Source organism: Sciurus vulgaris (assembly GCF_902686455.1).
Source record: "Sciurus vulgaris genome assembly, chromosome: 2".
Classification (NCBI taxonomy): Eukaryota; Metazoa; Chordata; class Mammalia; order Rodentia; family Sciuridae; genus Sciurus; species Sciurus vulgaris.
In genome coordinates, this window is record NC_136462.1 from 12,629,805 (window position 1) to 12,648,695 (window position 18,891).

Genomic DNA, 18,891 nt, shown 5'->3' on the forward strand with positions numbered 1-18,891 from the left:
CCAGAGCCTGGGTTGCTTCGGATCTCAAAACAAAGCCAACACTTGCACACCTGTCTCTGCTCAGAGTGCTCTCTCCATCTGGCAGTGTCGTCCTCCACCTGCCCATGCATGCACACAACCATAGAAGGGCTAGAAAGCTGGGCCAAGTCAACTTCACACCCTGCCGTGCTCCCCATCCTGTCCCTCCCCGATCACCTGTGTTTGCACCCTGCCCACCAGTCCCGGCCTGTTCACAGGACCTTCTCTGGTGGCTCCCACTGGTAGACTGCTCTCCTTCCCCTGCCTTTGACGGGACCCATCCTGTACTGTCACTTCCACTCTAGATGAGAGTTCCTACTTGATCTCCCCTAAAACAAGCAAGTGGAGCATATAAAAACTCCTGATGCATCTTTGTATTCTTCACATTTCCCAATATGTCAGGTACACAATAAAAATTTGTTAAATAAAAGTTATTTCTTAAAGATATTATTTCAAACAAGAGCATCCCTATAAAAACAACCATACTTTTTAATTTATTGGTGCTTAATTATCAATAGGGATTCTTTGTAGGCACAGTGGCTCCTGTCTGTCTTGGGAGGCTAAGGCAGGAGGATCAAGAATTCAAAGCCAGCCTCACCAACGATGAGGTACTAAGCAACTCAGTAAGACCCTGTCTCTAAATAAAAAACACAAAATAGGGCTGAGGATGTGGCTGAGTAGTTAAGTGCCCCTGAGTTCAATTCCTGGTACCCCCATCCCCCAAAAAAGAGGTAATTACAGTAGAAAGAAAGCCAAGTCTCCTGGGTGCAAGTATTAGTCCTATGCCTATCTAGGCAGATGTGACTTAAGTCCCTTAAGCAGAATCACTGAATCCCTCAGTAATTCAGTTTTTCTATCCTTCTGTAAAGTGAAAAAATAATAATAATGCTTTACATATATCCAGAGTTGTGAAGGCAGTTAGGTAATTTGCATAAACACAATAGATAAAGAAGTACTGTACATATAAGTATTATTATTATATACCTTCTATCATTTAATTATTCATTGCAGAAGGTGAGGAACAAAATATAATTAAGTACCCTATGTCCATGGGGTTGATACTGTTTATTCAGTATTGTGCTGATATACATGCTGCACTATGTTCAATTAATCTGCAACAGGTGCTCTAACTACCCAAGGACAAAGAATTCCTGGTTCAGCATTGGTGAAATCATCTCTAATTTTAAAATTTCAGGTTATCAATTTAAAAGATTGTATATTTCATTAGTTAGGAAGAAAAAAAAAAAGGTGTTGAAAACCTACTAGCATTGGTCATATGTGCCTTATAAAATAGAAAGCTCCAGAACTCTGGGCTCAAGACCTAGGTCTATCACCAGCAAGCCTATAACATTTGTTCCTTTGTGGGAAACTCAGTTTCTCCTTCTATAAAATGAGAATGTTAGCATTCAGCATATCCCTAATGTTTCAGCTATAAGGGTCTATGAACTTTATTTACATAAACAAAGGTCTTTAATTTGACTCATAAAAATCACAGAGGAATGACACTCTTTGGAACTCTGCAAAGCATATCTTCTATAGAAAATGGAATTTTTTGTTTTACTTGTAGTTTCTCCTATGTAAAGGCTAAGATCAGAAAGTCATAAATTGTAAATTCAATGCCAGAAAGTTCAGTCTAAATAGCAATTAAAATTAAGTCTTGCTGCCTAAGTAAATAGCATCTGCTTTATTTCAGGCCTAATCAATAAAAGGTCTGCACAGAGGAGCTCATTATTTAGACCAAACAAAAGTATGTTTATGAAATAGCAAATTCTTAAGTTTCCATTTAATTGCTATTTTAAACCATCTGCAGAATCTTATGATTATCCTGCCATGTTTTTGTTTCAAAGTTAAAATATTCAGTGTCAGGCAAATATTAATGCAAAAAAGGAACACCAGTCTGAACTTGCCTTATAAGCTGAGCCAACCCATTTCCAAATCTAAGCAATTCTTACTTATGGTGGTATCATGTAAATCATCTTTTCATAAGTTTTAGATACATATTTAATTAAACAATGCTGTTCTCTGCCCCTGTACCATCTGGTCATTTTTGGTGATTAATGAAATGAGCAAAGTCTTTTCTTAACTTCAAGAAAATTTGCATACTTGCTTTCCCATGGAGATGTGAGGGGACTCCATCAGCTGGATTGTTACAGTGGATAATAATAATTGAATACTAACTTTTCAAGTAAGCCTTAAGATAAAAAGAAGCTGAGATAAAATGAAGAAAATTTATGAAATTGTATAGTAACAATCTCACAAAGGCCCAACTGCAGGGGAACTGGATGGATATCAGATTTCTAATGAAGCTCAAGATCAGAAATTCCTATTTCTATTTTTTTTAATCATAGCAAAGAAGAGACATAGCGATATGTAAATCAAGGTAGAGCAATTCTGCCCAGTGTTTTCTAGACCTTTTTTTATCTCATCAGTTTTAAAAGAGAAAATACACTATGGGTCACCATCTGCCATCTGTATTCATGATCTTTGGAGCTCTCTCTCTCTTCTCTCCTACTCCTGACTTCCTCTCTTCCATAATACACAAAGTCTCACACTTGAAAATTTCTTTCTGAAAATGTCAGAATTATTCTGAAAAAATTAGCTTACAAACTATCCTTAGATCAAAAACCAAATATTTTCCAGCACAATACACAGGTGGCAGTTACCAAGTTTGTTTTTGACAAATAAGCAGGCATTCAGAACTTGCACTATCTTCCCAGTGATGATACCATCTTCCCAGCATGTGGGTAACATGCAGTCTGTAGTGTCCTTGCCAATGCCTCTTCAACCCCGAGGATACTCTATGGTAAGTTGTAACATATCATGGAACATCAAATGATAAGTTACACTGTACTGTGCCAAAAATGAGCCTATGATCCTCCCCAAAATGGAAATCCTCCTTGCTCTGAGAACAGAAATGCAGGTAGAGTTGCAAAGAATCAGGAAAGGCTAAGGGGATGATGAGCTGATGATGGTGGTTCAAATGTATAACCTCTTAAAATGTAAATCAAATGTATATTTTACTTATAGAAGATATAGACACATATGTAAACATAATATTTCTATGTGTAAATACACATACAAATATATACTATGTATAGTTCTAGTCATCTTGGATTCTGGGAAAAGGTGCATACTGGGGCAATATGATGCTTCTTACTGGACCAAAAGTTAATGGGGTCAAAAATCATCTGCTGAGTAAGATGAAAAGAATTTCCATATCAGGGGCTCAAACATTTGAGCATCTGGGGTAAGAAGACCCTTTTGGAACTCTCAAATCCTAAGAATATCACTCTGGTCCAGTTAGAGACACCGAATTCTTTACCTTGTCCACCTGTGATAGACACTTGTACATGGCCCTTCAACGTCAGAAGTACCCACCTGGTGTCTGTTCAGGTGTCCCACCGAGAGCTGGAGCAGACTGCTCATGCCTGGTCAACCTCATAGCTTAAAAATCAACAACAACTCTATTTAAATAAGCATTAGAGACAACTTGAGCCTAGAAAATACACTCAGTGCTAACTGCATTGGATAGTAGAAGCAAGTTTAGTTTTCCTATTTGTAAATTAACATCACATAAAAAATGTTTATGCAACCAGTTTTGTGATTTTATAGGGATCTCAAGAAGATCCTTCAATGTTACTTCAATTCTTAATCTTCAAAATTGTCATGTGAATTAATTAACAGGAAATAACAATATATAAACTTTATATCCCAAACTGATGAGCTAGGTTAGAAGAGATCTGGGAAACATACAAAAATCTTAATGTATTTAATCGAGGTGCTGGTTTCTAGAATCTGAAACAGCTTCTCCTGGAGCCTCACACTACTTCAGGTTATTCCTAAATGGTCACCTATGATTTTGCTTCCTGAAAAACTGGGTTATTAATTACTTAAAAGGCTTTCATTGACTCTTCCCAAGTTCAAAATACCACGTTCCATAGCTTGTCATAAAATAGAGAAAATGTACTAAAATAAAATCACATTTATGATTTAAAATGATCATGTTATATAGGCTATTTTCTAATAAATACCAGTGAAAAAGCAAATCTTTTAGCTTTGACAGGTAAGAAATGTGTTTTAGGTGTTATTAACTTTATAGGCTTTATTTAAAGATTTAATCGTTGAATAGTTTTAACAAGTTAGTAATATATTTAAATATATTCATTCATTAATATGGTGATTTAGTTAAGAATTTTTAATTGTCACTCTTGTACCATTGTTTAACATTAGAGTTTATCTAGTCATTTGTTAATTTACAGGAAATTTTATTCTCTTTAAAAATATAAAGAAAAAACTTTAAAAAACAAGTATAGGTGATTTAAAAAAAAAAAAAACAGGCAATGAAGCTAACTTATCTGGTGAAGCTGAGTTGAAATTTAATTTCCTCTCAGTCTAATTTTTCTTTTTCAAAAGCAGCCAGTATTATTGGTTTGTCTCGGGGCTCATATGGCTGCTGCTAAAATATATAAAAAGAAAATGCATTCCAAACTTCAGCTCTACCTGTTTAGCTACACAGGTCTTATCATCTACATCTTATTCAGAAAAGTGCTTAGGTTACAAGGCTGGTGTGCATACTTTCACATTCTAGAACTCAGGAACTAAGTTTCATGTCAAGCTTCAGTGGATTTCCTGCCTTCTACATTTCAAAACCATTTGCTACTGGATCAGGGCCTTGCCTCACCTGTTTACATTTCTGGTGGTTTTCTAGGGAATCTAAAAACCAAACTTGTTACAAGCTCAGTTTGCCAACTCTGCTACTCTCTGTAAACATTCAACAAGACACATCAGCTTCAGAAAGACATTAAACAGATTTAAAGGAAGAATGGAAGAAGATACTCAACGAATTTTGGAGGTCAGAGTCTCAGGGAGGGAGAGTGCCCTCTTGGACTCTGCAGGCCCTTTCACACTGTCCCTCAGAGATCGCACACTCTTCTGGCGGTTCCTTGCAAAGCGAGCCCTCTTGATCTTCCACAATGCAGCATCACTGAGGTTAGCAACATTGGTCCTCACAGCAGTGATGGCTTTGCAAAAGGAATTAAAGAAGTTACATTGTGGTGGAACTGCAAATGAGTACAATCACTTTGGAAATGAGATTCCTCCAAAGACAAGGAAAGGAACTACCATATGACCAACTATTCCACTCCTTGGTGTTTATCCAAAAGAACTAAAACAGTATACTACAGGGATATATGTGTACCGATGTTTATAGTAGCACAATTCACAATAGCCAAATAAGGGAACCAGTCTAGGTGTCTGTAAACAGACAAATGGATAAAGAAATTGTGCTTACACAATGGTAACTTTTTGCAGAAAAAATGTACACAATGGAGTTCTACTCAGCCATAAAGAAGAATAAAATTATGATATTTGCTTGTAAATGGATGGAACTGGAGAACATCATGTTAATTGAAATAAGTCAAACTCAAAGTCAAAGGTGGATTGTTTTCTCTCATATGCTGAAGCTAGAGAGAAATTTTTTAAAAAATGTAAAAAGGGAGTGGAGCGAGATCCCATGAAAATGGGAGGCAGAACAATAGAGCAGATGAAGGGAGCTGAGGGAGGAAGAGTGGGAAAGCGGAGGAATTGCAGAAAGAAATTGATGAAATTACACCATGTATATGTATGAATGTATCACAGTTAATTCCATTTATAAGTATATCTATAAAGCATCAATTTTAAAAACAATAAATAAATAGAGGGAAGATCAGTGGACTAGAGGAAGGGGAACAGGATGAGGGAGGAAAGAAAGGAAGGTGGACTGAAGGTGCAGGCTGAAATGGAGCAAATATATTATATACACGTATAAATATGTCCAAATGAACCCCTGTATTATGTATAATGCACTAATAAAAATATTTTTAAAAAGAGGTTATTATTTCCTTGACTGGCTATATAATAAGCTAGTTTGAAACACTCCATTTGTGTATCTTAAGTATTAAAAGACATCTTTCATGGATGCATAAGGTTTCCATCTCCCCCTCTGATAAGTCTTAAATATTAAAAAAAAAATCATGATTAGTGTCTATTGTGGCCATTGCCTATCATTTTTTTGTTTGGATCACCAGATTAAATTATCTAATTTTGATAACTTCCCCTCATCTATTTAGAGCTATAAGCAACTGATTAATAAGTATACAAGCATTTGCAAGATACAAATATACCTCATGAAAATGCTCACAAACATTAGATATGTATGATTGAATACTATTAAAGGAATATACAGTCACAAATGGTTATTACAGGTCTTCAAGGAAATGAGAAGAATTTGGATTGTGGAATACTAGTAAATACTTAAATCAATGGATTAGTATGATAGATGTTTAATAAACAAAGTCAAGGTATCCTTCTACACACCAAGTATCTTCTGCTTACCTAACAAGAAAAGGGACTGTGACTGTTTACCAGTTCTCTGTTTTACTTACTTGTAGGAAAAGGAAATTCTTTGTTACAATCCAAATGAAGTTGAGCTTCCAAAGAAAGAGTCTCAAACCTATTGACAAAGAACTCCCAGCTCAAAGCAGGAATATCTTGCTTAAGAAAATGCAGGAGTAAAAGCTTGCTCAATATTGTCGGTCGGTCTTTAACCACAGTATCAAACTGAAAGTCAAGACAAAGACAAAGACCCTGGGAAAGAAGGGGAGAAAAGGAAGTCAGATGTAAACATCTAAGGTACGTCAATGACAATATACTAGACAAAGTCCCCAAACAAGATACCTCCTCCATCCACACACTTACAAGGAGAATGAGTGAACTTAAATCTTTTTTTTTTTTTTTTTTTTTTTTTAATTTTTGGTACCAGGGAACCAGGGAATGAACTCAGTCACTAAATCACATCTCGAGTCTTTTTTTTTTTTTTTTTTTTTTTTTTTTGTGATGGACTTTCATTTTATTTATTTATATGTGGTGCTGAGAATCAAACCCAGAGCCTCACACATGCTAGGCAAGCACTCTACCACTAAGCCACAACCCCAGCACCATCCCCAGACCTTTTTATATTTTATTTAGAGACAGGGTCTAGCTAAGTTTAGGCCCTCTCTAAGTTGCTGAGGCTGATTTTGAACTTGTGATTCTCCTGCCTCAGCCTCACGAGCTTCTGGGATTACAGGTGTGGTAAGTTTTGGCAGGAAATATTGAAAGATATAAGAGAAGCTTCTCCTAATTTTAGAATATCTCCTGAATTTTGCTTCAGAAATGTGAATGAAATGTATGTTATTGATTTTCTAATGCATTAAGTAATAACTATTTAATCCATACACCCTCTAGCCCTCAAGGCAGTGTATCCTTGTTGCATTTGGATTTTGTCTATAGTTTCATTGAGAAACCTATTTTCAAAGCTACATTTTAATCTGACTAGATGAAATAGCAGTGTAGTTTTAATTTGCATTTCTCTAATTGCTAGAGATGTTGAACACTGTTGACATTTGTATTTCTTCTTTTGAGAAGTTCAGTTTCTTTGCCCACTTATTGATTGGGTTATTTGTTTTTTCAGTATAAAATTTTTTTAGTTCTTTGTACATGTGCTAGAAATTAATGCCCTATTTGAGGTGCAGGTGGCAGAGATTACTTCTCTAGCAGTTAGAGAATGCAAATTAAAACCACACTGAGATTCCCTCACACTCCAGTCAGAATGACAATCATCAAGAATAAAAGTAACAACAAATGTTGGTGAGGATGTGGGGGAAAAGGTGCACTCATACAATGCTGGTGCAACTGCAAATTGGTGCAGCCACTCCGGAAAGAGGTATGGAGAATTTAACCCAGTTATCCCACTCCTCGGTTTATACCCAAAGGACTTAAAATCAGCATACTACAGTGATGCAGCCACATCAATGTTTATAGCAGCTCAATTCACAATAGGTAAACTATGGAACCAACCAAGCTACCCATCAACAGTTGAATGGATAAAGAATATGTGGTATATACCCAATGGACTATTACTCAGTCATAAAAAAGAATAACTTTATGACATTTGCCACTAAACAGATGTATCTGGAGACTATTATGCTAAGCAAAATAAGCCATTCCCAGAAAAACCACACATCTAATGTTCTCTCTGAATGCTAACACAGAACAAGTGGGGAGAGGAATAAAAGTTCAGTAGATTAGACAGAGGGGAACAAAACAGAGGGAGGGGGATAGGAATAGGAAAGACAGTAGAATAAATCTAACATAATTTTCCTATGTTCATGTATAAAAATACCTAAGTGAATGCTACTATTGTGCCCACAGGAATGAGATCCTAGAATAAGATATATCCCATGCTTGTATAATTTCATCAAAATGGATTCTACTGTCAGATATAACTAAGAAGAACCAATTTTTAAAAAGCTACATTTCTGAATACACATGAAGATGGCCTTTACATTCCCTTTCACTTCTAAATCACATGATTCTCTAAGTCACCTCCTCTTTTTGGAATGTGAGTGGAACACTGTTAAAAAATCAAAGTTGGAATGGATGGAGCATCTACTTCTCTACTCCATGAGTTCACTACTTCACCTCTCTTTAATTGAGTGAAATTTAAAAGCTGTGATTCATTCAACCATCTCACTTACTCATTCAATTGTAATCTAACAAGTGTCTCTTACATTCCAGACCTGGAGCAGGGTGGTACATACAACTACTGGTGAGACATCAGAGAACACTCCAGAAGACAGCTGGGGTTTATAAGGCAAGGTGGGCCACAGACAGCACAACCCTACATTTTGTCAGATCCTGCACAGATTGCCATTGCTTCTTGGTCTTAAACTATCGGAAAAAGCCTTACACCACACTGGGAGGCAGTGTGTACACATAAACACTTGCATGCACAGAGTTAAAAATATGGACTCATTACGAATCAGACCTGAGTTTGTTTAGCCACATACTAGCTGTGTGGCTCGTCTTACTTTACCTTTCTGACCCTTAGCTGCTCACTTGTAAATGGGAGCACACAAAAGGTTATTGTGAATATTGAGTGGGATAAGGCATGATGGAACACTTTTAATACAGGGCATTGGCAACATAGTACCTATTTGACAAATGTTAGCTCTTGCCATAATTATTACTTATGATAATAATAGTGAAATAACAAATCAGTGTCAATGTGGAAAAACAGTTCAGATTCTAGTCTTGATTTCCTCACTAATTTACTCTGTGCCCTTCGATTAGTCTTATCTGTCTGGGACTTGCTTTCTAAAGTTAAGTAAACAGGTGCCACACAAGATAAATATATGACTCTCTTAAGGTCTTGTATTCCACATCTCACACATTTGTGATATTTCATTTTGGTGGCATTCTTGCCTTCTCATGCTTTAGTTTGATTGCTATCATGATTCATCTGATTTCTCTTAACATCTATCCTCTAATGACAGGGGCTTCCTGCCGAGGGTAAACCAGCCTAGTTTAAGAAGGTGCTACACACCCAACACAAAGTTATGTAATAGTTACAGCTGTCAAGGAGTGACGTCATCAGTGGACAAAGACTAAAATGAAAGAGCCAACAAAAACAAAAAACAAAAAAAACCAAGGGATCTCTGAATAAGGTGAAGCTCTGGGATGGTTTTCAATTTAAAATTTATACTATATGGGTAGAGTTTGGGGAAAAAAAACTCATCTTTTTGTTTCCATTCAAACTTAACAAACATGCATTCGAACACACCCACACCAATTTCCACTATTACCATCATTGTCATCCACACTATATTTACATGATGTCATGGTCTAAATGTCTGTGTTCCCCCCAAAATTCATTTGTTATAACTTACCTTTGTGATGGTATTATGAGGTGAGGCCCTTGAAAGATGATGAGATTATGTAGGTGGGACTCTCATGAATGGAACTAGTGTCCTTATAAAAGAGGCCCCAGAAATGTGAAAGGCACCATCAATGAACCAGAAAGCAGGCCCTGACCAGAGACTGCCTCTGCCAGCACCCTCTAGAACTATGGTGAGTAAATTTCTATTGTCATATGAGCTACTCCATTTATGGTGTTTTGTTAAAGCAAGCCTAAAAAACTAAGGCACATGACAAAGAACTCGGTGATTTAGTGGTGCTGGCATAGACCATCTGTAGAACAAATAGTATACATCATACATCACCTGCAATGCTGGCCGCTTTATGGTGTCCAGCAGGAGACCTGCCCTGGTGGCCACTGCAGGGTTGACATCTTCCACAGCTGTCAGAAAGCAGCAGAAGGCGTGGGCCAGGGAGTACTTTAGCAGGTGGTTTTTGGTCACTGAGTGAATATCCAGAAATCTACAAATTACAGCCACTTTTTCCACTGCAATGTAAAATACAGAGGACAAAATGCATAAAGTGTATTAGTCTGAGAACTGAACCCACAGAGAAAAAGTTAATTCAGGGCCCCCAAGTGGCAATTTTAAATACCAAAGGAAATTCTACCGCTATCCTCTCTGGTGGTGTTTCTTCTGTGCAACAGAAGCTGTTTCCACTTTTCTGCTGATTCAGCTCTTAACTTGACTTAGCTCTTAGTCATCCTTTTAAACAGTCTTTCTCTTTGTTTAACTTTCAGTTCCATTTCAAACTATTCAATATGTCTGTCTGCTCATTTCTGTGGCCATTCCATGGGAGCTCTGGGGACCACAGAGGGAAAGAAAAGGCCCCCTCCAGGCCAGGCACTAGATTTGGGTCTACTCTTAATAGGTCCTGATGTGAAATGACAGAGAACTTCCTATGGCTGCAGAAGCTACATACTTCTTCCGAGATACAAATATACCCTCCCTTGATGGATTTCAAATTATTCTTCAAATCTATATTAAATTATTTCAGCCATTCTTGAAGCATGGTCTCATAAAAAATTTTCATACCTAGTAGAGCAATGTAGGGTGGTGTGAATTAAGACATTTCAGTATTTGATTAATCTATTCTGGAAACCTGAAATATTCTTCCTACTCTTTTATCCTTATTGATATTCTACCATCCTTGAAGAATTAATTGCTGAGGTTCTAGCTGTTCTATGAAGTCCATTCTGACCTTCCATCCAATGAACTCCTATTAAAAAATATTACTCATTTACACATTATTACTTTATATCTGGCATTTGAATGCTCATATTATATACCTATATGACATTCTTCTTTAGTGTTCCTACGTCTTTTTTATCAGCTTCTTATATGCTTATATGTGGTCTCATCAATTAAGTTGGGAAGCCCTTGATAATAGGAATCTTCACACACACTTACTTACACTCACTTTTATCACTCTCATTGTACCCAGTACATATAGTCTTTATTTATTCAGTAAATTCATGAATTCACTTGTTGTTAAAATATTTATTAAGAATGTATGTGTTTTACATATTGAAAATTAAGGGACTATTGTAGGCACTTGTGGGGAGATGGAAGTAAATGGGAAAACAAGTCATTCACAACTTCAAAGTCCAGTTGACTAAAAGAGATAAGACAGATACAACTAGTTGACACGTAATACAAAAGCTGTACACACCTCTAATGGAGTACAAATAAAATGCCATGAGAGACAGGGAATAAAGAAATCTCTTTCTACTGAGATGTCCTTGAAGGTGTAACTCAAAGGTGGCATTGATCAAATGGAGGTGGCATTTGGACAGGGACTTGAAGGGAAGAGAATTTTAGATGGAGAATAGAGAATGGTCAAGGCATTGGGTCACTGGGAATAGCCAAGGGAAGCAAGAAGCAATGGGCAAATGACCATGGTCCGTGTGGAAGGAAGAGCAGCCAATGGGTCTGCAAACTCTTGCGGGTACACCACGGGGAAACCTGCTCAACTGTCAAAGTAGCCTGAATATTTATATTCTCTAGACATTGAGAACCCATTAAATTTTTTTAATTGAGAAGTATCATAATCAGAGCCATGATTCAGAAGACTAATCTGGCAATAATCTAATCCTTAAATTGGAATGAAGATGCATACTTGAATATTTATCTGCTTTATTTGCATTTAAATACAAATTGCTATAAAACATTGCACATGCTGTGCAGATTTTTGCGAGAAAATTTTACCCTACAACATCTAATTTCCTACAACATCACAAACTAGCATATAAACTAGCCCTTGGATTTGTGTATATGTCAAAAAGCAAGCATTCTTTGAAGTAGCCAGAGTGTGGGAAACTGAACTCTAGCGTACAACAGTTAACTCTCCTAATGGAACTTCCATTTCTGGGTCACACTTTTGAGATCAAAATACATGGAACTGTTCTGATAAGCAACACTCTGGCAATCCAACCCTGCTTGCTGCCCCTGAAAACAGAAGTACTAGCAGACTGGGGTGACAATGAGCCAGAAAATACAAAGCTCCAAGAACACACCAAGTTCCTTCCTAGCCACATTACTCTGAGAACTCGCCAATTTATGCACTAGGAAATTAGACCCTTCACTGCATCAGTCTTGGTCCTTTGAGCCTCAGTGGCAAGGCACAGAAGGTATTCTCAAACCTTACTGAATTACCTGAAAACTTGTTTGAAAATCGAGATTCCTGTCCTCACCCACTACCCTGAAATTCTGATTCAGCAGATTAGGGTGGGGCCCAATAATCTTCATTTTTAACAAATATCTCAGTAACTCTGATGCAAGTAACCTAATAAGTTACCTACATTATTTGTAACCCAAACTGGGACCTATTTGGGAGTAAAAAACAGGGGAGTTAATAATTATGCCTGGATAATTGGCAAACACTGTGCAAACCAGCAATGAACACCAGCCAGCAGGAGAGTATCCTTTAAAAAGGTGGAGAAAGGAGGCCAAAAATAGATGTCAGTACTGGAATGTGGTTTACATCACAAGCCAGAGAACTTTTAAGCTAACACAGAAGTACCTGCTTCAAACCTCATCTTCCAGTCTTTGCTGTTGAAGTTGCCGTTTATGATAGTCCAGAAGATGTCAGCACCATGAGGAAGGGACAAAGCATGGAGGAGGAGAGGGACCGCCAGTGAAGAGAGCTGGGAGAACTCGGACTTGACAACTCTCCACAGGCTGAGGAGTCGAGAGAAGCAAAGTGGTGAGAGTTCATTAGAACCTTTCCAGAAAAATCTTCTCTTTTCTTAGATACTGGTAGGCATAGTTACTTGTCAGCTGCTAGGGATGATCTTAGTGAGATTGCATTCATCTGCAAGACTATAATGCTCCGATAAACATGTCCTATACCCTGTTTTGTTAATGTTTTTTAAAGAAACTACTTTCATGTAACGATACAGAAAAATACCTAATATTACATTTTTAACATAAAATTAAAATTTGCATGTTACAAATTTCAGCTACAAAAATGAACAATGACAATATACAAAACTGGTGTTAGGTTAAGATGATAGGGTGATAAATGATTTTTAGCATTTTTCTTTTAATGAACATCTGTAAAGTTTCGTTGGTTTTGCCTGCCCAGCAGCCCTATCCCCTTATTATGGCAAAAAGCAACTCTTTTTCTATTAAAAACAACCTCTGCAAGAACTGGCAGTATTGTCAATCAAGCTCCCCACTCTCCTATCACAAGGGTGAACACAAAATACAGAAGTACTTCAATACCCAGAACACAGTGACCAGTCATACAAGTGGGCATATGCTTCAAGAATGGCAATGTCCAAGTTCTTTTTTCAGGGAGTAATATGGGCTCTGGGAGAGAAAGGATATCTCAGGAAGAAAGGGCAATGCCGAAAAAGGGCTGCTAGGGGCCCTCTCTCCCACTTCCCAGGACAGCCTGCCTGAGAAGAAGCCAGTGCTTGGTTCTAACAAGCAAGAGAGACCTAGGCTAAGTGACAGGGCAGCTGGGGAAAGGGAAAGAGGAAAAGACAGAGAGAGAAAGGAAGGTTCCTGGTAAAAAACCTTGCCCCTAATAAGTTTAAGCTAAGTCCCTACCAAGTCCTACCAGAATAATTCTCAATATATTTTGCTAATATTACTGATTTCAATTTTTTATTTAATTATATGAAACGTGCCTTTTGTTTTCTTTGTTTGCAGTTTTTTTCCCACATGTGGCTCCAGAGTTAATATCAGAAGCAATACTATTTGTGACTTTAAAAAACTTATGATGCACCACAGAGAGAAGAGCAGAACGACACAGTTTATCTCCACTTTGCAGAAGCATGCTGAGGTACAAGACACTAGATTTGCTTGCTAATCAGAAGATGTGCCAGAGCTACAGAATAGAAAGGAGCCATTTCAAACACCATCAGCTCAATCTGAGTAGTAGAAGTCAGACAAGCATGGGTCTCATCCCAACATTACCATTAATTAGCTGTATAACCACATGCAAATTTCTCAACTCCTCTGAACCCTCTGTTCCTCCCAGTGTGGGCTGATGCAGGGTGGTTGGCATACAGGAGTTATTCAAAGACCTTGAACTACCATTATCCCTGTGAGGATGAGCATGATGATGCTTCTGTGAAGACTGCAGAGGAAAGAAAAGACATAATCTGCGATTTCGCAGAACTTTCAACTTAGATGAAGGAAGAAAACCATATACAGAACCTCCAGATCACCATGCTAGTGAGAAAAGCCTGGATCTGGACTGATCTGATGGCTGTCCCAGTCCTCTAAGGCAACTTGGCTTGAAAAGAGGAAGAATGTCCTTTCCCAGATTCCTTCATTGTCATGAGGGTTTCAGTGTCTGGGTGGTACTTTGAGGAAAAAAACCTGAACTCCATACCCAAAAGCTTGGTTAAAGATCCACAGCATCAATAATCCATTTGCTCTGGGCACATTTTTTGTGGGGGTTGTTTTAGCAACTGAAGTCTACCCATTTAGAATCCCCACTTCTCTGGAATTAAGAAAGCATCTGCCTAATTCTGGTGCTGTTCCAACACTGATTCTAACCAGATGTGCAGCTTGTCTCATCCTTGGCCTGAACCTTTCAGATCATCCTCACTCTTCCCTATATCCAGTTCAGCCATCCACCTCTCAGCTCCTTCCTCCCATTACACCTGGATAATCCTCACTTAATTATGAGGAAACTTCTGAATCTCCTCCACCTTTCCTTCGTAGCTCCTTCGCCTTTCCCATAGGATGCTTCTGTAGTCGGTTGAATAGTGTCCCCCCCAAAATTCATGTCCACCTAGAACTTCAGAATGTGACCTTACGTGGAATAGATATAATTAGTTAAGGCAGGTCCATACTGCATTAGAATAGGCCCTAAATCTAATAATTGGTGGCCTTATAAGAAGAGGGAAGACACAGGACACACAGGGAAGAATGCTCTTTACAGTTGGGTCCCAACCTACTTCTCCAGCCCCTTTTTTCCTTATTACCGCACACAAGCACATCATGAACCAAGAAGCAAAAATGAAACCTTGGCATCACCTAAGCTGGCCTTGCTCATTTCTCCTCTACTTTCTGTTTGCTCTTAACATTTCTGCTTCCCAAAACAGGTTCTACCTATCTCCAAACATATCAATCAAAATTTATTGATTTAGTACTCAAACAGTCTCTACTGCTTAGCCCATCCCTAGCCATTCATCCAGAAAAAGAATTCACCCATCTGTGAACTGTGTAAAATAGTCACTTACACATTCCCTTGGGTTATATATATATACCATGTGTCTTAGTTTATCCAAGATCTTAGTTTACCCTTGTTGTTTTAATATTATTATGAAGGCCATCCTGCTTTAATCTAAAAAGTAGACCAATTTAAATAATAAAATATATAGTCATCTTCTGTATATTGAGAATTCATCCCCTCTAATCAAGACTACAAACTCCCAAAGTGCCTAGAATAGTAATGTAATACAATGAACACTCATTATATTTTTTGAATGAATAAATAAATAAGTGAAAAAAATGAATAAAGATGGACTTGGTTTTGTTACCTAGTTAATCTTAACCTGAAAAAACCTTTTTCCTTTTACTTTTTTATTACCTTATTATCCTTTTTTCTTTTTTATCACCTTATTCTACATGTAAAATGAGGATAATATTTTTCTGATTTGCTGCCAGGAAGACTCTAATAGTTATTTTAAGACCCTCCAGAAGAAAGCACTGTAAATTTATAGCAATATTTTATTATTATTCTCAAAATGCCTCATCAGTCTCTAAGAAAAATCTTCTTAGACAATGCATAGAGGGATTTTAGATGTCTATTAGCAAGTCCATTTCAAGTGAGAAAATGAGTAAATCCTTATTTAGTCATACTAAGTAATTATTAACTTATCTTTTGACATTTTCTAGGGTGTGCTTTATTCTTAACCCATCTAACAACTGAAAGGCACAAAAATAATACTTGTTTTACTTTTTACATTTCAATAGTATCTATCAAGTGAACATAATCTTTGTATTGGCACAGTTAACTATAAGATGAAATAAAATAAATAAAAGTAGTTCCCACAGGCAATTAAGCTGTCCTGGCTGAGAAAATAACCCAAATGAGCTAGTAAGTCATATTCTAAGTTCACACCTGAAGCCTAAGATATAAATAAACAAAATAAGACATTAAGAAGACATACCTTGCAATCAACATATGGTCCTGAATATAAGCTAAAAATTGAGGATGATCTTTTCTAGCAATGTATAAACATTCTCCATGCAGACAGAGAATCTTCAGGCAATTGAGCATATTAAAAAGAATGTCTGGCTCTTCAAATTTAGCCATTTCCTATGCAAAAAACCACATGGTTACTGGGTTTTCCAAAACAGCATTGCTACTAATCCAAATATTCAAAGATTTCAGAAAATGTACCTGGAAAATGGTGTATATTAATCTCAACGTTACAGGAAGCTGTTGGTAGCAAAACTTTCTTTCAGTATCATTCTTTACTGCTGTGAAGAAATAGTTACACAAAGATTAACCTAACTGCTCCACACACCTCAATCTTATCAGTTGATCAAGATCATGAAACCAAATATTGAATATATTGAAAAGTGTTTGTACACAAACATTACATGCTTTTATTTTCTCTCCAAATTAGAATATACCCCCCTTCTATGCAGAAAGCCTCAATATAGGCTTCTCTGCCTTCATTTTCACTATTGGCCCATCATGGATTCTGAGGTCTTTGGCTCCCTGAGCCAGCTCTGTGCAGGTCAATTAACACCAGAAGGGTTTATCCCACAGATTAACACAAAATAGGGGCATTTAGAAAAAGATGAATATATTCATATGAGAACACCATTCATTTTATCTTTTCATTTTATCTTCTTGTAGGATCTCTAAACCCTTTGTCCCCATGGTGGAGGGCAAGAGTATACTACTGTACATAGACGCATGCTAGAGAAAAAAATCCACAAGCTAGTCAAATGTAGAAATTAGTGCAAAATGTGTTAAGTAATGTGCCAATGTAAGTTTTGGCAATTCCTAGAATCAGAGACAAAGGCAATCTAATCCTCTCGGCCTATATATTAAACTGTTTATTGGGACTCTTCCATTCAAAGATATTTTAAACACTTGCTACCACCCCTTGACTCTATTTTGTTTAAAGTGAAAATTTTATACAATATTTTAGTGGTGGACATCCATGACTGCTATATGAAAAAGGACCAGGCCACAGAGTGCAGAAAAAGGGAATTGTCTTGAAGAAATGGAAACCACTGAACATGCTGATGGAGCGTCCACCCCGATTCCCTGATGAGGAGCTAAGGATCGCTGCCTGAAGGCCACAGAGCTGAAGCAACCCTGCAGCTCTGAGAAGCCAGGAACACATGTCATGGAAGACAGTTTATAGGAGCTTCCTTGAAGGGACAGTTTATAGCTGTGTCCTGCAAGACAGCAGAGAGCAAAAGAAGGGAAAGAGCCAGAAGCTGTGCCAGGAGCCTGAAGCAGTGTCTTGGGAAGAAGAGTACAGTGAATGCTTCAAGAAGTGGAGTTTATGATAATTCAGCAAGAACAAGAGTATAATTGGCCCTCTACATCCAATCTGTACCTATAGATTCAACCAACCAAGGCTCCAAAACATCCAGAGGAAAAAAAAATGCATCTATACTAAACATACATAAATTTTTTTCTCACCATTATTCTGTAAAAAATACAATATAACAACTATTTATATAGCATTTACATTTTAGTAGGCGTTAGATGTAATTTAGCGATAACTTAAAGCATACAGGAGAATTGTGCAGATTACAGGCAAATAGTACATTATCTTATATAAGGGACTTGAGCACCCACAGACTTTGATATCTGTCAGGGGGAGGGGCTGAGTCCTGAGGATATTGAGGGACATCTGTAATTTATAAAAAGAAACTGTTTCAGGGCTGGGGATGTGGCTCAGTGGTAAAGCACTTGTCTATTGTCTAACATATGTGAGGCCCTGAGTTCAGTCCCCAGCACCACCAAGAAAAAAAAAAAAAGAAATTGTTTGATTTTAACTATTGTTCAAATAAAATACTGCATACAAACAGAAGGGGTAATTAATTGATTTGTGTGTTATCTTAGGTTTAGAAAATAAATCTGTGTGGAAAAGAGCACAGGTCAGGGGATCCTAAGGGAAGCCCTTGCTTCCCATGGGCATAAAGCCTAATAGAAGCATAACTCTGGACTTCGTCATGCTTCTATTTGGGTTCTAGTCTCAACTCCTGCTCTTTAAGATTTGAATTTTAAATCCTCAGGCCCCCACCCAGAGTGTACTCAGAATCGGGGTAGGGTGGAGCTTGTGGGTCTGATTGGTTTGTTTCCGCTCCTCAGATGGTTGTGATGCTCCAGCACAGCCTTGGAAGCACTCACACACAAGCATAAATGTAAATGAATCATGGGAGCCACCTCATGGGCAAGTCATTTAACCCATCTGGGATTGATTTTCTCATCAGCAAAGTGAGAAAGCTGAACTAGATCAGCAGATTTCAACCTTCTTTTCTGAAGGATACTGTTTAGAGAAAATCTTGCTTAGAACTCCATGGTATGAAATGGAGCAAGTTGGAGCAATCTCACAGAGCTGGGCAGGGAGCCTGCATCTTTACCATTTGCATTCATTTCCCA

The 18,891-nt window shown here is 37.6% G+C and overlaps 1 protein-coding gene across 1 annotated transcript in view; it reads right to left on the reverse strand.

Moving 5' to 3' along the window:
- Positions 1-18,891, reverse strand: part of UNC79 (unc-79 homolog, NALCN channel complex subunit) — a 258,705-nt gene that overhangs the window by 99,342 nt on the left and 140,472 nt on the right. Inside the window, 6 exon segments of the mRNA XM_079130155.1 lie at positions 4,860-5,039; positions 6,441-6,642; positions 10,098-10,279; positions 12,814-12,971; positions 16,427-16,575; positions 16,660-16,739. Coding sequence (XP_078986281.1) covers positions 4,860-5,039; positions 6,441-6,642; positions 10,098-10,279; positions 12,814-12,971; positions 16,427-16,575; positions 16,660-16,739 — 951 coding nt within the window.